The 24,977-nt window shown below is 38.0% G+C and overlaps 1 protein-coding gene across 2 annotated transcripts; it reads left to right on the forward strand.

The window, feature by feature from the left end:
• The first annotated feature begins 14,480 nt into the window (after positions 1 to 14,480).
• Positions 14,481 to 18,646, forward strand: LOC110622438 (transcription factor AS1). Of its 2 annotated transcripts, none has more exons than XM_043959897.1 (2): positions 14,481 to 14,499; positions 17,298 to 18,646. In XM_043959897.1, the coding sequence occupies exon 2, from the start codon at positions 17,348 to 17,350 to the stop codon at positions 18,416 to 18,418; it is 1,071 nt and encodes a 356-aa protein (XP_043815832.1). In that variant the 5' UTR covers positions 14,481 to 14,499; positions 17,298 to 17,347; the 3' UTR covers positions 18,419 to 18,646. The 2 variants fall into 2 exon arrangements, with proteins under 2 accessions (XP_043815832.1, XP_021622623.1); XM_021766931.2 differs by lacking the exon at positions 14,481 to 14,499 and adding an exon at positions 14,911 to 15,527.
• The last annotated feature ends 6,331 nt before the right edge of the window (positions 18,647 to 24,977 follow it).

A 24,977-nucleotide genomic window follows, 5' to 3' on the forward strand; every position in this document is an offset into this window, starting at 1 on the left:
CAGACTAACCAGGAAGAATCAGAAGTTTCTATGGACCGACCAGTGCGAAGAGAGTTTTGAAGAGCTTAAGAAGAGGTTGACTTCAGCACCAGTTTTAGCTCTGCCATCTAGTGATGAGGACTTTACAGTTTTTTGTGATGCGTCCCGTGTGGGACTGGGTTGTGTACTAATGCAGAATGAGAGGGTGATTGCCTATGCTTCGAGGCAGCTAAAGAAGCATGAGTTGAATTACCCCACACACGACCTTGAGATGGCAGCAGTAATCTTTGCACTCAAGATGTGGAGGCACTACCTCTATGGGGTTAAATGTGAGATCTTCACAGATCATAAGAGCCTGCAGTACATCTTGAGTCAGAGGGATTTGAACTTGAGGCAGAGAAGATGGGTAGAGCTGCTGAGTGACTACGATTGTAAGATTCAGTATCATCCGGGTAAGGCGAATGTCGTGGCAGACGCTCTAAGCCGGAAGTCACTAGGCAGTCTATCCCACATCACGGCAGAGAGGAGACCAGTGGTGAAGGAGTTTTACAAGCTCATTGATGAAGGTCTACAGTTGGAGTTGTCTGGTACAGGTGCCTTGGTTGCTCAGATGAAAGTGACACCCGTGTTTCTGGAGCAGGTGGCTCAGAAACAGCATGAGGACCCAGAGTTAGTGAAGATTGCCAGGACTGTTCAGTCAGGCAAGGACAGTGAGTTCAGATTCGACAATAAGGGGATCCTCCGCTATGGGAGTCGTTTATGTGTACCAGATGACATAGGGCTAAAAGGAGACATTATGAGAGAGGCTCATAATGCAAGATACAGCATTCACCCCGGAGCCACCAAGATGTATCAAGATCTGAAAAAGGTTTATTGATGGCCAGCTATGAAGAGAGAAGTGGCACAGTTTGTGTCAGCCTGCGAAGTATGTCAGAGGGTGAAGCTGGAACATCAGAAGCCGGCTGGAATGCTTAACCCGCTACCTATTCCAGAGTGGAAATGGGAGAATATAGCTATGGACTTCGTAGTGGGGTTACCGGCGACGTCCAACAGATTGGACTCCATATGGGTGATTGTGGACAGACTCACCAAATCTGCTCACTTCATCCCTGTCAGGAGTGGCTATTCCGTGGACAAGTTGGCGCAGGTGTATGTTGATGAGATAGTCAGACTGCATGGGGTTCCTATTTCCATAGTGTCAGATAGAGGCCCCAGTTCACCTCCAGGTTTTGGCGGAGTGTGCAGGATGCCATGGGTACCAGGTTGGATTTTAGTACTGCCTTCCACCCACAGACAGACGGACAGTCGGAGAGGACCATCCAGACCATAGAAGATATGCTTAGAATGTGTGTGCTGGACTTTGGCGGTTCTTGGAGGCAGCATCTACCTTTGGTGGAGTTTGCCTACAATAACAGCCATCATGCTAGCATCGGGATGGCTCCATATGAAGCTTTATATGGAAGGAAGTGCAGGTCACCTGTTTGCTGGGAAAAAGTTGGAGAAAAGGTCTTGGCAGGGCCTGAGCTAATAGAGATCACCAGCAGGGTGGTACCCTTAATCAGAGAAAGAATCAAGACAGCTGCAAGCAGACAGAAGAGTTATGCAGACATCCGCAGAAGGCAAGTAGAGTTCCAGGAGGGGGATCTGGTATTGCTCAAGGTGTCTCCAATGAAAGGAGTGGTTCGGTTCGGGAAGAAGGGTAAACTGGCTCCGCGGTACATCGGACCCTTTGAAGTCTTGCAAAAGATTGGGAATGTATCGTACAAGCTGGATTTACCTGCTTCAATGGAGAGAATCCATCCGGTTTTCCATGTTTCTATGTTGAGAAAGTTCGTGTCAGATCCGGGCAAGGTTCTCAGTGAGCCTGATGTGGAGATCCAAGAGGATCTCACCTATGTGGAACAGCCAGTACGGATCCTAGACACCCAGATCAGAAAGTTAAGAAACAAGGAAATCCCGATGGTGAAAGTCCTTTAGAACCACCACAATATGGAAGAATGCACCTGGGAGACACGGGAGTCCATGCTCCAGCAGTACCCTTATCTTTTCTAAGGTTAGTTTCTTTATATGTTCCATGTGTTTTATGTGTATGTTATGTTGTATGCCTTGCATGTGCTAGTTGAGGAACATTCGGGGACGAATGTTCTTAAGGGGGGGAGAATGTAATACCCAGCTAGACTCCGGTATCAGAATTCCTACCGTCCGGTGGAATCTCGGATGTCGGGAGCCTCTAGAAGGGTAAAACCACGTTTTCATAGAATGTTTTAATGAGTTTTATGTTGTAAGCATGAAAGAAAATGAGTTTTTTTGCACGAAAATAGCATTTGAGGAAAACTCAGGTTCGGCCGCCGAACCTCAAGTTCGGCCGCCGAACATGCATGCGTTGCGGGTGTGCTTTAGGCCCCCGAAAGCATAAGTGAGGGAAGTCCAGGTTCGGCCGCCGAACCTCATGTTCGGCCGCCGAACATGGCATGCATGCGGAGGCACATTCGGCCCCCGAACGTGGTCTGGCCAGCCACTATAAAAGGGTCCCTTAGCCGAAAACGGGCGAGCTTTTCCCCATTTTCGGCCAAGGTGAGCTCTCCGTCGTCCCTCACCCATTTTTGATGTTCTTCCTCTAAATCTTTCAAGATTTTCACTTGTTTTAACTTGGTTTTGAAGATTTAAGCTTTTGACCAAAGTTTTGGAGCTTGGAGGTTCAAGCACCAAATCTCTCCCAACTCCGAGTTTTTGGTCGTCTCTCTCGATCTTCAAGAGGTAAGAGCCGATCTTAAGCTCGTTTTATGTTTTAAATAAGTTTTGTGCAAGATCTATGGGTTAGAATGCATGTTTAGGTTATGGTTATGTTTATGGGTATAAATGTGTATTCTTGAACAATGTGGATGCTTGATGTGTTGTAGATGGGGTTTATGATGGTTTGAGACCCCTAGGAACATGTATGCTTGTGTATGAGTGTTGTAGAATAGGTTTGATGCATGTTTGATAAGTTTGGAGGTGAAATGTGCAAAGGGAGCCAAGTTTCTGCCCTTTGGCAGAAACCAGGTTCGGCAGCCGAAGGACTTTCGACCGCCGAACATGGCTGGGGAAGCAGCCTTTCGGCTGCCGAAGCTTGCCCCCGAAAGGAGACTTTCGTCTCTGTCTGGCAGTTTCGGCCGCCGAAAGTACCGCCGAACATGCATGAGTTTCGTCTCTGTCTGGGAGTTTCGGCCGCCGAAGGTGCCGCCGAACCTGCCTGACTTTCGGCTCTGGAGGGACTTTCGGCCGCCGAACCTGCCGCCGAAAGTGCCCTGTCCAGGCCTCCTTTGCATGATTTGGTATGGTTGTTTCATGATGTTTTAGGGGATTTTTAGGGAGTAGTTTATGGTTATGATCAGGTATGTTTGGTCCCTCATTTGAGTCCACCTGTGTAGGTTGGGACCCGAGGAACCGAGGACCCCAGCAGTGAGTTCAGCTGCTTCGGTGTTGTCAGAGTCAGCTAGAGGTGAGTGGAACTAAACTTAATCTTTTAAATTAAATGTTTTATCATGTTTCATGCATCATGATTATGCAATAGGATGATTGCATTAGTTTTCACGAATATGCCGCATTGCATCGATTGTTGTTGATGTGGGTGAATGTTGGATGACCCAATTAGTCCATGACAGGAAGACCAGGACCCCATTCTACGGCCTGGCACAGAGTAAGGAAAGACCAGGACCCCATTCTACGGCCTGGCATGGTTATGGGACTCGAAGACCAGGAGCCCAGAGGAGGCCCTGGGATAATGGTAAGTAATGTATGTATGACAGGAAGACCAGGACCCCATGCTACGGCCTGGCACAGAGTTAACTTGGACTAATTGGTGACAAGTTCACCCAACCCCTATGTGAATTGTCTGTGTTATGATGCATTTCATTAAAGCATAGTGTTAATATGTTTTATGGTTCTACTCACTGGGCTTTTAGCTCACCCCTCTCCCTTTTACCCCCAGGCTTGCAGGTACAGGATAGAAGATAAGGTCGGTTAGAGTAAAGCTTGTTTATGTAATAGATAGAATGTGGACATGACAAATCTTAGAAGGATGTAATGTAAAAGTACAGTATAGTTATGTAATGATGTTTATGGATGTTAGAGGTGTGCTTGACCATAGATTGATGTATCCCTTTTAATACATGATCTTAGAGATTTTCTTGATGTTTATGTAAACCAACTCAGCATATGTTATGTCACCCATTGGGGGCACTGATGAGATCCCACAGAGGGATCAATGTTATATTAATGTTTATGCAGGTTGAGTTTGGTTGATGTATATGGAAAGAAAAGTTTTAATTTTTATGTATGTTGTTGATCATGTATGGGATTATACAGGTTTACAGGTTTCATGTCAGGCTTGCTACGGGTCCCGGCGGCCTTAAGCCGATCTGGATCCTAGCGCCGGTAGCGGTCCGATTTTCAGGTCGTTACACAGGGTCCATTAAGGCATAAACATCAGAACAACCAATGATGAGATTACCTGACACCACTGTGTTTGATGCATTTGCCTCCTGCTGAATCATAGTGAAGATCCGTGCTGGAGCTGATGGACCTTTACCCCTGAAACCCGCTGAAGAAGAGGCTGCCCCTCTCCCTCTGCCTCTGCCACTGGCCTGAGTCGCGGCTGGAGCTACTGGTTGAGCCACACTACCAGAAGTTGTCTACTGAGACTGTGCCACAAAAGCTGCCCTAGGACACTCCCGTGCCATGTGTCCATCCTGCCCACATCTGAAGCAGGCTGTCGTCCCAACCAGACATACACCCTTGTACGGCTTTCCACACTTCCTACATACTGCATTATCTGCACCTGAGCTCGACCACTTCCCAATCCCAGACCTGACTTAATCTTGTTCCAGAACTTGTTCTTCTTTGACTTCTTGGTGGTATTACCCCACCTCTTGCTGCCCGAAGCTGCTACACTCAAAGAAGAAGGGTCTAACTTTCCCCCACCTGGGGTCTTGGAACCAAAAGGCTATGCCACTGACTGCTTGACTTTCCCTTTCCATTCTCCGAGCCATATCCATTATGGCATGGAAACTCTCCCTCTCTGCTGACTGGATCAAGGAGGAATACCTGTAATGGAGCCTCATGATATACCTCCTTGACTTCTTCTGATCTGTGTCCAGATTTTGCCCAGCAAATGGCAACAGCTCCAAAAACCTGTCTGTATACTCATCCACACTCATCTCATCCGTCTGCCTCAACTACTCAAATTCAATCATCTTCAACTCCCTTGAACTGTCAGGGAAAGCCCATTCTGCAAACTCATTTGCAAACTCTTCCCATGAAAGACTATCCAACCTCAGGTTCACATAGTTCTTGAACCACTCACGGGCCTTTTTGCACTTCAGTGTGAACCCAGCCATCTGAATGGCTCTACTGTCATCAGCTCCTATCTCATCTGTAATCATCTTGACCCTCCCAAGGTACTCAAACGGGTCATCACCTGTTTCAAACTGGGGAGCACCCAGCTTCATGTAATCGGTCATCTTGACCTTGCTCCCTCCAGATGAGCTAGGTTTAGGCATTTGGGTTTCTGGGACAGTAGGTTCTGCTGGTGGTGGAGGAGGTGCAGCATCCCCCGGGGTAGGGTTTGCTGGACCTGGGTAGAAAGATGGGGGTGGGTACATAGGGTACTGTGGGTATGGTGGATAGAAAGGTGGGTATGGCATATGAGAAGGGTAAGGATTAAAGCTGGGGTAATCCAATGTGCCTCCCATCGAATACCCGGGATTCTGTGAAAAGGGTGGGTACTGGGGTGGCTGAACAAATCCCGAGGCCTGAGTGCCTCCTTGGGACTCTCCCATTCCCTCTTCAGACATACTCACTCCAAGACTGCCATCCCTCCTCTAGTCCACATCCATATCATCCCCCACATCTTCTGACGTTCCACCTTGCACTGTCCCCCTTCTGCTCACATCAAATGTAACGACCCGGAAACCGGTACCCCTTCGTAACGGTCCGAACCATCACTGGCACTAGGATCCAGATCGGCTTAAGGCCGCCGGGACCCGTAGTCAGCCAACTATACTCTCTGTGTACCTGATAAATCCCATACATGATACAAAACGACTCAACAATCCTGTAAAACTCCCACCTGTAGCTTCTACTTGGCTACCTCTGGGCTACCTCTAACTCTGAGACCGCTACGACTGCTAACCTCTGCGGTTCCTCGGGTCCAATCCTACAATGGAGGATGTAAATGAGGCACCACACATACTCTATGCCACTGATAAAACATCTCTTATACACCTTCCCAAAACCACTCTAAAACACCTCAAAACATGCATGCAAAACAAGCAAAGGAAGGCTGGACAGGGCACCTTCGGCAGCACCTTCGGCGGCCGAATGTCTCCTCCAGAGACGAAAGTCAGGCATGTTCGGCGGCCTAACTTGGACTTTCGGCGGCCGAACCTGAGTTCATCCAGAACTCAGTTTCGTGCACAAGGACGCCTGCCAGTCCCTCCATCACCTGCTCAGCCCTCAATACATACATGTAACCCCTCTAAAACATGCATAAACACTTGAACAATCATAAAGGAGCTTAAAACAACTTAAACTCCAACAAAACAACAAGCATAACACATAATCAAACCTCTTCATAAACTCATCAAAACTAACCTAAGCATGCAACTCTAAATAAACTCCCATAACCTCGTTAAAAAGCTATTAATAACCATTAAAACAAACTTAAAGACTTTCCTTACCTCCTGACACTAGAAGAGGACCAACCTGAACACAGCAAATCCCCTTCTCAAGCTTCAACCACCAAAACCTCTCTTTTCTCTCTTTTCTCTCAAAACGTTCACACTTACTACACAACCAAACCCTCTGCCTAAGCTGATAAAAGCTTGCAGATGAGTCAAGGGAGACGTGGCCTAACCTCTGGTCATGATCTGGAGGCAAACACCTGGCCAAATCACGGACTGAGGAGCATGCACAACTAGCCGACTTCCTCAGCTTCGGCTGCCGAAACTGCATGCAAAACCATGCAACTTTCGGGGGCCGAACTTAACCTTCGGGGGCCGAACATTGGGCACTTTCGGCGGCCGAACTTTAACATTCGGGGGTCGAACTTGGCAAATGTCTCCTTTGCCCTTTCTCTTCAAAACTCAATCCGGTTTGATTTAAAACCTTTAAAATTCTTGAAAATATTTTAGAAAACCTTTCTCTTACCCTTCTAGAAACCTCTGACATCCTCGAATTCCATCGGACGGTAGAAATTCCGATGTCTGAATCTGCCGGGTATTACATCAAAAGACCTTCTAGGGTCCCTTGATGCTCTCTCCCTGCTAGACCTGCAGGACATTGCCCTAGCCAATGCAGGAGGACGGCCATCCGTGCCCTCGTCCTGGGGTGGCACTCCAGTCAATCGTGCAGATCGACGAGTTCCTCTCATCTTGCTTACTGGAAAACAACACACATCACATAAACATTAGCATCAAATGGTTCATGTGCAAACACATGAACCCGCATACATACATCATATACATAGCATATCATCAATGCACATGCATAAAATCATGGCATTTCACATCATCATTCAAGACAGGACTCTACATCCTATCCTAGTGGACATGATTTTCCTATTGTGCTTGACCTTCTAGAACATCTATGAGCCCGACATTCTCTATAGGTCCGATCATATTAACCTAGGGCTCTGATACCAATCTGTAACGACCCGAAAATCGAACCACTACCAGCACTAGGATCCAGATCGGCTTAAGGCCGCCAGGACCCGTAGCAAGCCAAACATACAATCTGTAAACTTGTTTAATCCCATACATGATCAACATATATGTAAAAATTTGAACTTTTCTCATTCAATTACCAAACTCAACCTGTGCATGCACAACTAATGATCATAGTCATCAACCCCACATTGGAGTCCTCATCAATGCTCCAATGGGGTAATATAATATCATAAAAGTTTGGTTAAACTTAAACATCATAAAACATTTCATTAAAAGATCATGTAACCAAAAAGGGATTAACAACATACTAGGGTCAAGCACAATTCTAAACCTCAATACTCATCATTACATTACATAACTGTTTAATACTTTACAATATATCATGTCCACATCTAACTATTATATAGACATAACTTTACTCTTCTTGACTTCCTGGCCTATCCCGTACCTGCATACCTGGGGGATTAGGGAAATGGGGTGAGCTACTAGTGCCCAGTGAGCAGAATAATAAAACATTTAAATCATATACTATAATGGAATGCATCACATCACAACCAAATCACATTAAGGATGAACTTGTCACCAATAGCCCTCTACATTTCCATTAGTGCCAGAACGTAGAATGGGTCCTGGTCTTTCTCTTACATAACATATCATAACATTCCAAGGTGCCAGGGACGTAGAATGGGTCTTCCTGGACTTTCTCTTACATAGTGCCAGGGACGTAGAATGGGTCTTCCTGGACTTCCATACCGTATCATCATCATATCATATCATTCCATATGAGGGCTAAAAGATCATTCAACATTCATCCACATCAACAACAAATTATGCAATGCAACATATTCGTGAATTCTAATGCAACAACCTAATATATACATATCACATGGTATTCATGATGCGTGAATCATGCTAAAACTTTCATTAAGTTAAAACATAAAGGTTTATTCTACTCACCTCTGGCTGACTCTAAAGCTGCTAGCTCACTGTTGGGGTCCTCGGTTCCTCGGGTCTGAACCTACACAGGTGGACTCAAATGAGGGACCAAACACTTAAGAACATGACTCTAAAATACTCTCCAAAAACCCCCTAAAATACCTTAAAACAATCATAGAAAACATGCAAAGGAAGGCTGAACAGGGCACTTTCGGCGGCAGGTTCGGCGGCCGAAAGTCCCTCCAGAGCCGAAAGTCATGCACCTTCGGCGGCACTTTCGGCGGCCGAAGGTTCCCTCTAGAGACGAAACTCATGCATGTTCGGCGGCACCTTCGGCGGCCAAAACTCCCTTCCAGAGCCGAAAATCCACTTTCGGGGGCAGGGTTCGGCAGCCAATTCATGCTACCACAAGCAGGTTCGGCGGCCGAAAGGGGCTTCGGCTGCCGAACCTGGGTCCTCCCAAAGTGGCAGAACCCAGACTTTAACATGCACAAAGCCTCCCAAGCCATTCAACTCAAACACCACACTTCTACAACATGCATATACCCATACATAAGCTCCTAGGAGCTTCAAACTATCCTAAACCCCAACTACAACACATCAAACATGCATAAACAACTCATATTGCTCATAAACACAACATAAAGCTATACATGCATTTCTACCCCAAGAAACTTCATGAAACTCAACTAAAACATGAAAGGAAGTATGGATCTACTCTTACCTCTTGAAGATCGAGAGGGAAGACGATCCAACTCGGAGATGGGAGAGATCTAGCTCTTTGAACCTCCAAGCTCCAAAACTTCACTCTTTTTGTTCAAATATCTTCAAACCAAGATAAAACTTGTTAAAAGATGAAAGATTGGAGGAAAGACATCAAAAACGATCATGGGAGAGCATGGACTCACCGTTGGCTGAAGATGGGGAGAAAACTCGCCCGTTTCGGCCATGGAGCCCTTATATAGGGGCTGGCCAGACCACCCTTCGGCAGCCTAAAGTGCCTCCAAAACTCATGCAAGTTCGGAGGCCAAACATGAGGTTCGGCGGCCGAACCTTTGCCTCTTTCGGAAGCCTAACTTGCCCCCCTAAACCATCCAATGTTCGGCGGCCGAACTTGAGGTTCAGCGGCCGAACCTGGAAATGCCTCTATAGTCTTTTTCATTCAAAACTCAATTTCTTTCTTGCTTAAAAACATAAAATAAATTAAAACATTTTATGAAAATATGATTTTACCCTTCTAGAGATCTCCGACATCCAAGATTCCATCGAACGGTAGAAATTCTGATACCGGAGTCTAGCCGGGTATTACAGAAGATGTGAGGTGGGTGGCATCTATTACAGCCACTCCGATACTCAAGTTAGTAAACTAGCAGAATGGACGAATGTAATGAATTACTTAGAACTCAGAATGGTTGTGTAAGAATACGTACCTTTGCACAGCTCGGACTAGCTTCCAATCAACGTCCTTTGAAGCCTCGTCTGATGATTTCTCATCCTCCAGCTTGGCCTTGCATTTGGACTGCATTTGGATCTCTTCCGTCCGAGTTCTTGGGGTTTCAATGGAGGCTTCCTCCCTTATCCTAGGAGCCATAAATGAGGCCTCTTCCCGAGACTTATATTGCTCGAGAGTGGCCTGCAGCCTTTTGATGTACTGGAGCATTTATTCATTATTCAGATTGTTGAGATTTGTTTCATTGATTATAGAGGGTGTGTTTTATCCACTGCTAGGGGTGGAAGAAATGGTGGCCCCTTTGTTGATAGCAGTCTTAACAGTAACTCGTGAATTGTCAGCCATTTAGAGAATTAAAGAAAAAAAAAGTCTTTTTTAAAAGAAAGTGAATAGAAGACTGATTTTAATCCAAACGGCAACAGAACCAAATGATGTGACTAAAATTGAGCTGACAGATTGATCAATCTGCAAAAAAGATGTGAGGTGGGTGTCACCTATTGCAGCCACTCCAAGATTCAAGTTAGTAAACTGACAGAATGAGCGAATGAAATGAATTGCTTAGAACTTAGAATGGTTGTGTAAGAATGCGTACCTATATCTCTATGCATATTGGCTTTTATATTATAAAAAAGTGGAGTTGGTTATCAAATTTTCTGAAAATCTAACTGCCACTCGCTAATAGATAAGGATCCAATGATTATAGGTGTAATAGAGATCTGCTGGATTGTATTCACTAATGATAACTTTTCGTAAAGTCTCATCCTACTCAAGAGAGGGCGAGTTTTGGTGAATAACCAAGCACTATAGTGTTCGGATTTTTCTTTCTATGGGTAGAACCGCGTATCAGTTTATCAGACTTTTACCACATAATCTTGTTTTATTGTCAGAGTTCATAACTTATTTTGAATGATTATTATGTCACATTAATAATATTAAATTTTGATTAAAATTAATTTTAATACATAGTTAAATTTTAAGAAACTTTAAAAATTTAGTTTAGTTATATACCTTTTAAAATTTAAGATATTAAAATAATTTTATGAAAATATTTGAATTAATAAAACTAAATTCAAACATAAAGTTTAACATTTTATTTAAAAAAATTAAATTGATTTATTTAAACTTTTGATGAAAATGTGTACTTAGGACTTCGAACCGGATGATAACTTTGTATAATCATATGCGGGATCTTTTGAATTTCAGACACCGACACTTTTTACTATAGTAAAAAGCAACACAAACTAAGTTTAAAAGTATATTTGAAGTTAAATTTAAATTTAAATTTAAAAGTTTACTCCTTTAATAAATAGGTATTATTGAAATAATAACTTTAACCTCTCTTGATTTATTCCAAGCCTAATTTTTCAGCAAGTAAATTAGCCATCAAATTTCTCTCTATTTTTTGGTAGCGAAATCTTTCCATTACTGCCGCGCTATAGGTTTTTTTTCTGTTCCACATAGACAGGAGTGACCTTCTTTCCAACTGCTTGGGTAATAGGTTTACTATTTCTGGGTGGTTTTTCTTGTTTTGCACATTTTTTATGGATTTCAATTGTCTAAAAATTTATATGTTTTGGGCTTTTAAGAGACTTGTATTATATTTATATGAATTTTGGTTTCAAATTCTTATTTTTAATAAATATATTATCTGTCGAAAAAAATAAAATAATAAATTTTAATAAATATATTATCTGTGGAAAAAAATTTTAAAAATTTATTTAATGTAAAAATAATTATAAATAATAAGTTTTAATAAACATATTTAAAATAATAAATAAATAATAAATACAAAAAACGTACCCAAAAACCTCTCTCCATAACTCCAATGTCCGTCTCCGATCCCTATATTATGATGATGATGATGATGCGCAGGCTTTCCTTCCTTGTACTCTTATTATTTATTATTATTATTTTAGGTTTACAAAATGCAAATCTCTTCTCCAACGAAACTATACTGTGAACGCCGACGGGCCCGCATTTGCAAAGTATCTTTGGACTTTGATTCGCATGTGGGTCCCATTGTATTTGCATGAAATTATTTATTTTATTTTTTACTGCCCATTAAACCTTTTAACTTTTTCAGATGTGGGCTCACATTTCCCCCTCAATTTTTACAATTATCTTGTTACGTCAAATCATCCTTTCTTTATTCCAAGTATACCCTCCACCGTCTTCTACAGTATTCATCATTCCCTTTTCATTTTGCTCCTCCAAGGATAATAATTCTACTACAATTTAGACTTAACGGCCGATCTTTGTATTAGAGAAAGAGAAAGGTCGTTGAATTTTGCTTGTTTTTTTTTGGGAGGCCCTTTTTCGCCCGTTTTATTTCTTTATTGGATCAATCTTGATCCGTGAATAAGAATCGGAACATAGTTTAACTCTTTTAAGTGATTGTATAATTATAAAAGATCAAAAATATTATGAATTGATTTCTTTATTTAACGATGTTAATCGAAAATGAATATAAATTTTTTATTAAATTTTTTTAATTGTTTTGTGGAGGTGTGAGATTGAGTCTATTCATACGAGATTTTCGCTCTTCAATCTTTTTTAGTATAATCGACTCTCTATAATTTTTAATGACTTTTAAAATTTTTAAAATTATATTTATCGTTATTGATTTATGTTTGATTAATGTATATGATTATTATCTAAAATGTTTGTGTTTTTTATTTTTCAGAAATGCAATTGTCAATGGCTATATGCGTTCATCAATGCTGAGAGGTATTTTGAATTTCAATTAGATTGAGTTCAATTTATGGGTTAAGATTCTTTCTCGTTATAATAGTAGGTTGAATTCCTTTTATTTCTGAGTTTTGTCCCTATAATCAGTTTTAATCCATTGGATTTTAAGTGCAATGCGATTTGCTATAAAAAAATATACAACAATTTTTTAAAATAATTTCAGTGATTTTAAAATAATTATGTAAAATTTTAATATTTTCAAATAAAAATCCATTAAATTAATTTTTTGTGAATTTTTTTTATTGCAAGGGGATATAAGTGTGTACTCAAGGGTGTCGGTGTGTTGTGGCATTGATGTGACTTCAGCGATACATCCACCTAGCCCATTCCCTCCTAGCATTTATTTGAGGATAATTTCTATAATCGCTCTATTCGAAAATAAAGTTTAATTACTTTGTTTAGTAATTAAAATTTAGAAAAATTTTATTTTTTATTTTAAGTTTTTTACAAAATAATATAATTTTTTAATAAATCAATTAAATTACATTAGCAAAAAAATGTTAATATTGTAAACTATAAAATTTATATAAAATGATACATATTTTTATAAAGTAATTATTTTATAAAAATATTAAATTTTTATGGAAATATAATATATTTATTGTAAATAATAACGTAAAATATTATTTCAAATTAACAATAGCCTTAATTTTTTACCATAAAAATTAAATAACTCAATGACATGTTAAACTCATTAGAATTCATTTGATAGGTTGTTGGCGGCTGCACTGTGGCTGCCACCATACTTAAAATAATTTTTATTACATTAATTTGTGAAGAACTTTGTATTATATATTTTGAATTGTTTTAGTTTAATATATTTTTTTAAATAATAATTACTTTACCAAAATAAATATTGCTTTTCATAAATATAAAATTTTCTTAAACTTTAATTTACTCTTAAAAATATTGTAATATTACATATAAAATAAATAAAATTTAAATATTTTATTTAATTATAAATTATATTTTATTTTGTTAAAAAATTATAGCAACAGCAGTAGCAGCAAAAGCACCGTGGCAGGCTGGCAGCCACCATATTTGAAACAAATTTCCAAGTGATATAGTAAATAGTTGAAGGGACACAAAGGGAAATTCAGAGAAGTTAGTAAACAAGTAATTAAAACCCATAGACCAAGACAAAGGGGAGAAAGAGAATGGCCCACCATCACACGCATATAAAAACAGAGGGAGAAAGAGATATGAGCCAGAAAAAACCGTGTTAATGGGTCGCCACCTCTGACCGCACCACACTGTCGCGTCTCTATCACCTTCGTCTCTTTGTGCCGCGAAACCCGGACTGCAACCCTCCCTCTCCTCAGCCTCGTCGTCCCCCCTCTTGGGTCCCTGCCCTCCATGTGGCTTCCCTAATCATATCTCTCTGCCTTTTTATCCCCTACTCTATTCCCTATCTTATTTCCCATGTACCCCCTCGTAGACTTTTCATTCATTTTCAATCTCTGTCTATCAGTAATCAGAATAAGAATTTTCTTGGGATTCATCATCACCGCCTTGATGGACGGTTAGATGAGTGAGTAGTGGATGTGTCGTAAATACACGGTAACTCTTTACCATGTCTCTTATCAGTTGATCTCTAGTCACGTCCTTGCAGTTTTCCATCAAAGCAAGAAAAGAACAAACACTGCGCTGTGAGAGCGAGATAGTGAAACCCCTTAAAAGGTAAAACAGTGAAAAATCATTTTTCCCAGACTACGAAAACTCGGTCGTTTTCGTTTTTCGATGACGCTTTCCTTTGCTATTGTGCGCCGGAATTACGATTTATATATGTGTATGTCTCTAATTAGTTTCTCAACTTACGGGGATTATGCAGGATTGGGGGTGTGGGGACCACATTATGCTCTACCTAATGCCCGATAGCTGACACGTGCGTTTATTTTGTCACACTTCCCGATAATAATCGTAAAAAATCCTTCATTCTCCAGGTGGCGTCTCCATTTCGTTATTGTACGGTTGATGGAACGTTGATGCTGGTGCGATTTAGAGATATCGATGGCTATGATGTGGCTGTTATAGAGTTTAAATGACAGGCATGTGTGGTGAGTAATGGAACGCATTATTACTAGTGCTCTGAGTGAGAGCAGCAAAATGACGGAAGGGGGCGCATTTTAAGCGCTGAAGTCGAGCTTATGCTACCCTACTCTTCCATTCTCTTCTCTTTTCGGACATTAATTTAAAACTCCTTCTCTTTTCTCTGCTTGTTGCTCTCCTTTTCTTCGTTTCGTCTCTCTCTAACTTGGCTAATCGACTGTAGCTAGTGGTGGTGGCGCTGATGGAGGAGTAGCAGTGGGCGGAGGAACAGGAGGAGCTGACGCAACCACATTCTATAGAAGGCGTCAGCATCAGGGACTGAAATTGAATACTCACATTTATCTCTCTCTCTCTCTCTCTCTCTTTATCTCTCGCATTCGCGTGCATTCTGTTTTCGGTCACTGTCAGATCTCTCCCTCTGGAGATGTTACTGTTGCCTTGTTACTCTGTTGTTGTTTTTTCCCTCTATGCTCTAGTCTAGTCTTTCATTTCCCCTGTTTACGTTTCTCTTTCTAGTGAGGGATTTTTCTCTCTCTAGGGTTTGGGTTCTTTAAGCTGGTTTTGTTTCATTTGTTCATTTCGTGTGTGTGTCTCGTTCATAGTATTGTGCAGGAGATGCGTCGAAGAAGAATCTCGGTTTTAAGTGCTTAATGAAAAATGTAAGCAGTTTCACTTTTCATCATTTTGCATGAGCAGAGTAGTTTCTTGTCACTGGGCAATTTCTTTTTCTCATTTTTCTTCTTATTGTGTGCGCGAATGTGTGGTGGAATGCTTGGTCGTGAAGAAACTTTGGGAACCATTGTGAAAAAAATTCGATGAATCTATGGCTCAGATGAACTACCAAAGTAGCTATGTTCTTTATCGAGTTATAATTTTTCGCTACTCCACTTTTGTCATTACTTCTTTGTTTTTCTTTTCTGGGAATCTAGGTATGTTAGTTACGGCAGCTCTTGCTTTAATAATGGAGCGATTAGTGATTTCATAATGGATACCCTGTTGAGCAGGTTTCTTCAGCTTGATGTCATCCAGATATTTCTTTGCAAATTTAAGTCGGTTCTTATTTCATTTTTTACTCGTGGCAAATGATTTTTGTCATTTTCATTTCCTGAAGTAACTTATTGAATTGATATATTGTACCAAAAATTATGTTGGTACTGTCTTTAGTGTTTATGATTTGGAAATAACAATGTCAATTATTTTCTTCGCATTAATTTTTGCTGCTAATATCAAATTTGACGGTCCCCTTCTCCCTTGGAAAAAAAAGGATTTATTTCTGTATGTTAACATTGGCATTTATCATTAGTAACACTTCAACATGCTTTGACAATAGTACCCTCGTTTGATTATTGTTTGTGAAATGCATTCCTCCAGTGTTAATAATGTTTGAAGTATTATGGTGAGCTAAATTTCCTCCATAAATCCTATTGAATAAACATTGTCATTGGAATTGCTCAATTGGGCCACATCTTTTGAGAGGGGCTAGTTGGATTACTATTTGTACATGAAATTTAGTAATTTTGTGTTAGTTTCTGAAGCATCGGGCCATATGTCCTGTTATTTCGCTAAATATTGTTGATTCAGGCAATAAGTTTTCTTCTGAGTGATGTGCATCATTGGTACCTAGATCCCCTGGAATGGGACTTCCCTATTTTGTTATCTCTTGGCTTCAGCCCTATGATATTTGTTCTTCCTTTTTTGTCATTTACATGAGTTGTCCATTGTATACCCTGGGAGCATAATCAATACAAAGCTGTACCACTGTTTTCAGAGCTGAGTCAGACGCACTTACTGTCGTGATATCATCTTCTACCTCTGTATCAATCGGTGATTAATGTTGCACCTTTGGTTCTTTGTGAAGCGCACTACTGTCATATGTTTGGCTTGATATCGTACTTTTTTCACGTTGGAATCTAACAATCAGTACCCACTGAGTTGCTTAATCTACCGTCTTTTTTCTAATTGTATTTTGATGCCTGATTTTGTGGTGTAACACAGGTAGAAGCAGAAAGGTTAAGTGTGTTGGACCTGTTTTCTTTTCCTGATTAGTTTTCTTTGTCCTCTTTTCATTGAGTTCATAACCTAATTATACTCTTTGTTAAGAAAATTGTTTGCATGTTTATGTCCATTTTAATTAGGTTATATATATATATATATGTTTTGGTGCCTTAATTATGTGCTTCAGTGGTGGGTGCATGGTTCTCATTGCTAATTCAAGTTTGACATCTTCATCTTTGACCTTTTTTTAATATATGTGCAGGAAACAAAATTTTCTGTCAATTTAGCTTTGTATGAGTCCAACTTTAGCTAATCCTTCCTCCCTTCGTTTTATTGGATTGTATATTTGCCGTGAAATCCTCAATTCAATAGAGTAATTAGTTGTATTATTTCTTGGTTAAAACAGACTGATATTTTGACCTGACAATGTTCAGATGCATTATGAAGAGTTTAAGACAATGGGCATTGGCATTTTCACCTGGAAATGAAGGAGAGGCAGCGTTGGAGAGCTGAAGAGGACGCGTTGTTACGTGCATATGTTAAACAATATGGTCCTAGGGAGTGGAACCTCGTGTCACAGCGCATGAACACACCTCTAAACAGGGATGCCAAATCCTGCTTAGAAAGGTGGAAGAATTACCTCAAGCCTGGTATAAAGAAAGGATCCCTTACTGAAGAAGAGCAGCGACTTGTTATCCGACTACAAGCCAAACACGGCAACAAATGGAAGAAAATTGCTGCGGAAGTTCCAGGCCGAACTGCTAAGAGACTTGGAAAGTGGTGGGAAGTGTTCAAAGAAAAGCAGCAGAGAGAGCAGAAGGAAAACAACAAGACAGTAGAACCAATTGACGAGGGCAAATACGATAGGATTCTAGAGACTTTTGCAGAGAAGCTAGTGAAAGAACGCTCCACTCCTGCATTTGTCATGGCCACTTCCAATGGGGGATTTCTTCATACTGATCCCCCTGCTCCTGCACCAACTCTGCTACCCCCCTGGCTTTCTGCTTCCAACAGTTCATCTGCTGTTAGGCCACCCTCCCCTTCTGTGACTCTAAGCCTCTCACCGTCAACAGTTGCAGCTCCTCCTCCAATACCCTGGCTGCAGCCTGAGAGAGGACAAGATAACGCACCTTTTGTTTTAGGCAGTTTGCCGCCTCATGGAACAGTCGCTGCTTGTGAGAATCTGATGATATCTGAGTTGATGGAGTGTTGCAAAGAGTTGGAAGAAGGGCACCGTGCTTTGGCTGGACACAGGAAGGAAGCTGCATGGAGGCTAAGAAGAGTAGAGTTGCAGCTGGAGTCAGAGAAGACATGCCGAAAGAGGGAGAAAATGGAAGAGATAGAGTCAAAAATCAATGCTCTTAGGGAAGAACAGAAGGCTTCTCTAGATAGAATTGAAGCAGAATACAGAGAACAATTAGCAGAATTGAGAAGAGATGCAGAAACAAAGGAGCAAAAACTGGCTGAGCAATGGGCTGCAAAACATTTGTGTCTCTCCAAGTTTCTTGAGCAAATGGCGTGCAGGCCTAGGCTTGCCGAGTCTAATGGCCGATGAAAAGATTTGTTCTTCTATCCGACCGTATTAAGGTCTCAGGTCTAGTGTGGTGGTTTGGTGAGGGAAGTGGCTTTTAGGAAGCTAATTATATTTAGAGGATGTCTATTTATTTTTAATATCTGTTTAGGACTTGGACTGGGTGAATGAATGTAAGATAAGCTTAGCTTGGCTTAACATTCTAATATATGACAGTCTCTTTTGCAGAAATATATCATAATTTTATGCCAACTGTCTGCATCAAACTTTTTTCTTGGACCTTAATTGAATTACAAAGTATGTTTTCAGGAACATTCATGTTTGATTTGATAAGGTTGCTTATTTCTGCAAACAGACTATTCTGGTCTTAAAGGTTGAGAATCTATTCAATCTAGTGTGGGAAATATTCCCTTCAATTCCAGTCTTGGTTTTAGTTTGATTTGCATGTTATTATATTGGTTTTAACTTTTACGTATGATTTGTATTTATGTAATTTATTAGTTTATCCAATTAAATGAAATAAAAATTAGTATAGAACTATTAAAAATAATACAAAAGTAGCATCCTATAATCAAGATATAATAATGAAAAATGAGCTATGAAAATAAAATTATATTTTGTAATCTACACTATATTATTAAAGTGGAAAAAGGTTATAAATGATCATACAACCATGTTAAATGAAAAATTGATAAATTTGTTTATTGAAAAAATAAAATAATAATTTATTTTGCATGGTATCTTGTATTTTAATATGCTATATGTATTTATATAATCGATTAGTATATGTTGGTATTAACCTAATTAATTAAAAAATAAAAAAAATTAAAATACAACTATTAGAAAAACTAGCACCCGATAATAAAATATAATAATGAGAAATGACTTAATAAAACAAAAATTATAATTTATAATTTATATTATATATCAAAGAATATTTGTGCTGTATAAGAGTGGGAAGGAAACCCGATAATAAGATATAATAACGAGAAATTACTTAATAAAAACAAAAATTATAATATTTATAATTTATATTATATATCAAAATAGGAAAACAATATTTGTGCTGTATATGAATGTGAAGAAAGAAGTAACAAGATCACTGATATTGTTAAAACAAAGTTGATGATGTGACTGAAATAAAATCGTGTTATAATTTTATAAAAATAAGAATGTGAGGTGTTTAGCGTCTACGACAGTTATTTCGACACTTAAGTTAATGAACTAAAGAATGGGGCGAGTATAAAAAATTGTTTAAAATTCAAGAGTAATTATATAAAAATTTCATAATTTTATCTCTGTTATCATTAATTTTTATACTGTTAGAAGATGAAGTTAGCTAATTGGTAAGAAATTTCATCGGCTAATTGATCAATAATTTCATAATTATAGGCGTAACGGAAATTTGCTGGATTGTATCTGCTAACGATAACGATAATATTATGTGAAGACTCGACCTTTATAGGAGAGGACGACTCTTGTATCAGCTTATCAAACTCTTATCACATGGTTGTTAAAAAAATATGATAAAATAATGAAATCTGAATCGTATTAAACACTATCATTAAAAATTTATTTTGTAATTCCCCAGGATTAAATAGGTTTTTCAGGAATTTAATTTCCTGGATCAGAACAATAAGAATTTATTTCTAATTGATAACCCAGCAGAAAAGACATAGGAAAGAAAGAATAAAGTAGAAAAAATGAGAATAATTATCTTTGTAAAGATGAAGACTATTTATAATGGAAAAACTGACCGTTATATATGGTTATAAAAATCTTGAGATAATATAATAAAATCATAACGATCAGATTTAATATTATATTTAAATCTCATAAATAAAATATTTAATGACCATAAAATATTCAACGACTATAAAATCTTCAACGACCATAAAATTTTCAACGATCATAAAATCTTTAATGACCATAAAATCTTTTGAAATCTAAACTAATTTTACAACAATCTCTCACAGATTTCAAAGGCATTTTCATTGCTGGGTTTAGAAATTTAGTGTATATATTTCGAATCTAGTGTTTTTTAGACTATGAACCAGACCTAGATTAATAAAACTTAACATACAGAGGGATTGGTAAAACTTTTGTTTCTATGAACCAAAAACTCTTTTTTGTATGCTAATATCCCATCAGCCTCATAACACTCCACAGATCTTGTTGTCAACGCTGTTTTACGCTAATAGGCCATGTGCGCGCCTGGTAGTTCATAAGTACTCTAAAGATTATGCCGCAATCTCATAGAAGCGGTCCCACTCCACACTTACATAGGTGATATCATCAAGTGTATACTGCAATTTATATACCACCCATAAGGGATATAAATATCATTAAGAGCTTTCATCACATCCTTTCATTAATGCAGTCTAGTACTTCTCACACCATAGGAAGAGACAACAATAAATAGTGCTATCAGAACTAACAAGTGACTTGTTATTTACCATATGAACCTTTTTCATGGGATCTCCAATCACAAAGGTTGGGTTTCCATCACTTTTAATTTCAAATTGGCTCAAGTCCCATTCCCCTCGATGTTTCATCTATTAGTTTTCTCCCTAAAGGTTTAGTTAGAGGATCGACCAAATTCACTTCTAACTTCACATAATCAATGGAAATGGTTTCATCTTTCAGCAGCTGCTTAACAACATTATGTCTCAGACGAATATGTATATTCTTACCATTGAAAGTTTTATTCTTTGCAATGGCTATTGCCGCTTGACAATTACAACGCATTGATACAGATGGCGTTGATTTTATCCCTAACAAAATATTTGCTAAGAGGTTTCTTAGCTACTCAGCTTCAGTTCTAGCTAATTCCAGAGTAATAAACCCTGACTCCATAGTGGATTTAGCAATGATATTTTGTTTGGTTGATTTTCATGTAATTGCACCACCTCATAGAGTGAATACATAACCACTAGTGTATTTTATCTCATCTGAATCAAAAATCTAGTTAGCATTATTGTATCATTCTAATATAGTGAGAAATCCACTATATGAAATACCATAGTTCATGGTACCTCTCAAATATTTCATTAGTCTAACTAATGCAGTCCAGTGATCGTTATTGGGATTATGTGTATACATACTCAATCTACATACAACATAAGCTATATCAAGTCATGAAAAATTCATCAAATGCAACAGACTCCCAATGATCTGTGCATATTCAGATTGAGCAACAGAGTCACCTCTATTTTTCTTTAATTGACAGTTAGGATCATAAGAGGTACTAACTGGTTTGACATTGAAATGTCCAAACTTTCTTAGAAGATTCTCAACATAATGCTCTTATGATAGCATTAGACTACCATTCTTCGTTATGATTCTAACTCCCAAAATCATGTTTTCCTCTCCCATATCTTTCATATCAAATTTAGAGGCAAGGAAAGCTTTTGATTTACAAACTATATCGTAACTTGTACAAAAAATAAGTATATCATCCACATATAAACAAATAATCACAGATTCATCATTTATACATTTTGTATATACACACTTATCAACTTCAATAGGGATAAAATTATTATTCAACAAAACTTGATCAAATTTCTCATGTCACTGTTTGGGGGCTTGTTTTAAATCATATAATGATCTAAGAAGTTTGCAGACTTTGTTTTCTTGACCAGAAACAATACAACCATCAGGTTGTACCATATAAATTTCTTCTTCCAAGTCTCCATTTAAAAAGGCTGTTTTAACATCAATTTGATAAATAACAAGTTTATGTATAGAAGATAAAGCAATTAATACTCTAACAGAAGAAATTCTAGCTATAGGAGCAAATGTGTCAAAATAATCGATATTTTATTTTTGAGAAAAACCTTTTGCTACTAGCATTGCTTTATACTTTTCAATTGACCCATCTGGGTTATATTTTCTTTTGAAAATCCATTTACAACCAATAGGTTTAGCTCCTGGAGGCAAGTCTACTAAAGTCCAAGTACCATTTTGAGTAATAGAATCAATTTCAGCTTTAATTGCTTCTTTCCAAGAATGAGCTTCAGAAGATTTAATAGCTTCAGAAAAAGTTAAAGATTCATTTTCAACAAGATAAGTGTAAAAGTCATTTCCAAAAGAAGTCTCCTTTTTTAATCTTTTGCTTCTTCTTAAATCTTCATTATTATTTCCAAAATGATTTTCATAAATATCTTCATTAGGTGCATGGGAAATTTTCTCAACTTTTAAAGGAAAAATATGTTCAAAAAACTCAGCATTTTTTGTCTCAATTATAGTGTTACAATCAAGCACATCACTCTTCAAAACAAGAAATCTATATGCAGCACTATGTTCAGCATAACCTATAAACATGCAATCAGAAGTTTTTGAACCTATTTTTCGTTTCTTAGGATCAGGAAGAATTTCTTTAGCAATACACTCCCACACTTTTAAATATTTTGAGTTAGGTGTATAACATTTCCAAAATTCATAGGGTGTTTTATCAGTTTTCTTATAGGGTATCCTATTTTGTAGATGACAAGCAAATAATAAATCTTCCCCCCAAAGGTTATTAGGTGAGGAAGAACTTATTAATAAAGCATTCATCATTTCTTTTAATGTTCTATTTTTCCTTTCCGCTACTCCATTAGATTCAGGTGAATAGGGTGGAGTAAATTCATGAATTATTCTTTTTTTTTTCACAAAAGTCATTAAATAAAATATATTCTCCACCTCTATCTGATCTAATCTTTTTTATTTTTCTATTTAATTGATTTTCTGCTTCAGGTTTATACAATTGAAACATATCAAATGCTTCATCTTTGTTTCTAAGCAAATATACTTTAGTATATCTAGAATAATCATTAATAAAAGTTACATAATATTTTTTACCACCTCTAGTCATAGTTTATTTTAAATCTCCTAAATTTGTGTGTATTAAACTAAGTAATTCAGAGTTTCTATGTGTAGTTAAACATGATTTTTTGGTTGACTTAGATTTTACACAAATCCTACATTTATTTAAATATGTATTACCAGTGTCAAATATTATACCAAGATATTGCATTTTTTTTAATATAAGAAGCACTAACATGTCCTAATCTAACATGCCATAAATCAAAAGAATCAAGCAAGAAAGCACAAGAAGATGCATTTCCATTTGTTATTGCAGAAATATTGAGAATAAAGAGTCTCTGATTACAATAACATTTTTCAATAAAAATTTCATTTTCTGTCAGTATAATTTTGTCTGACCCAAAAGACACCTTAATCTTAGCCTTTCCCAATAGAGTTACAGAAATTAAATTAGCTCTCATATTAGGTACATAAAGTACCTCATTAAGTGTCAAAGTCTTGCCAGATGTGAGTTTGAGAAGAACTTTTCCTTTACCAAGGACACTTGCAGTCCTAGAATCACCCAAATACATATGTTCTTCTCCTTCCCCCACTGTAGAGTAGGAGGTAAACACATTTCTGTTTGTACAGATATGCTTAGTAGCACCAGAATCTACTACCCATTCTTGCACATTAGCTACAAGAAACGTTTGAGAAATGACCGCAGCAATAATGTCATATCCTTCAACTAAATTCACTTTTGATTTAGGAGAATTGTCATTTATCACTCTTTTCCTACATTGGGGTGCATCATGACTCAGCTTACCACATACAAGACAATATCTTTTCTTTTTAAAGATGGGATTATTAAACTTAGGTTTGTAATCAAGTTTCTTATTTTCGTACCTGTTATTTGATTTGTGCACTTTTCCTTGTACAAGATTTGCTCTTATAGCCAGCTCTTTTCCTTTTGCAGCTTTAAGTTCCCTCCTATTTGTATCTTCAATCTTTAAGATGTCAGGAAAAGGTTTGGTGTATGGAGCAGCAGGCAATGCAGAAATAGAGACAGTGACAATATTTGGTTCCATTTGTGTACAAAATAAATCCTTAAGATTATTGAAAAAATAGAATAAAGTAATGAAACCTGAGTCGTATTGAACACTGTCCTTAAGGATTTATTTTGTAATCTCCCAGGATTAAACATGTTCTTCTGGGATTTAATTTCCAGGATCAGAATAACAAGAATTTATCTCTAATTGATAACCCAGCAAAAAACACATAGGAAAGAAAGAATAAAGTAGAAAAAATGGGAGTAATTATCTTTGTAAAGATAAAAGCTATTTATAGTGGAAAAATCGATCGTTATATATAGTTATAAAAATCTTGAGATAATATAATAAAATCATAACGGTCAGATTTAATATTATATTTAAATCTCATAAATAAAAAATTTAATGACCATAAAATCTTTTGAAATCTAAACTAATTTTACAACAGTAGTTCTGTCTTATGGTGACAACTCATAATTCATTTTGGGCGATTGTTGTGTTACATCAGAAGTCTCTCGCTGGTCATTGATTCTTCAAATTCGAAGGTGACAATTATTTTTACGATCTGGGGTTTTTGCTAATTTAGATTGGCCTTTCTCTGTTTACGTCATTTCTCCTGCTTTTGCCCATCAATGATGACTATCATGTTTCTCGAGCGGCATTTAAAGCCTATCGTCAAAACTATCATATAAGAACCATTCTTCTTCTCCAAATATAACTTTTACTCACACCTGTCATTTTTGCTT

Source organism: Manihot esculenta, chromosome 9, assembly GCF_001659605.2.
Source record: "Manihot esculenta cultivar AM560-2 chromosome 9, M.esculenta_v8, whole genome shotgun sequence".
Taxonomy (NCBI): domain Eukaryota; kingdom Viridiplantae; phylum Streptophyta; class Magnoliopsida; order Malpighiales; family Euphorbiaceae; genus Manihot; species Manihot esculenta.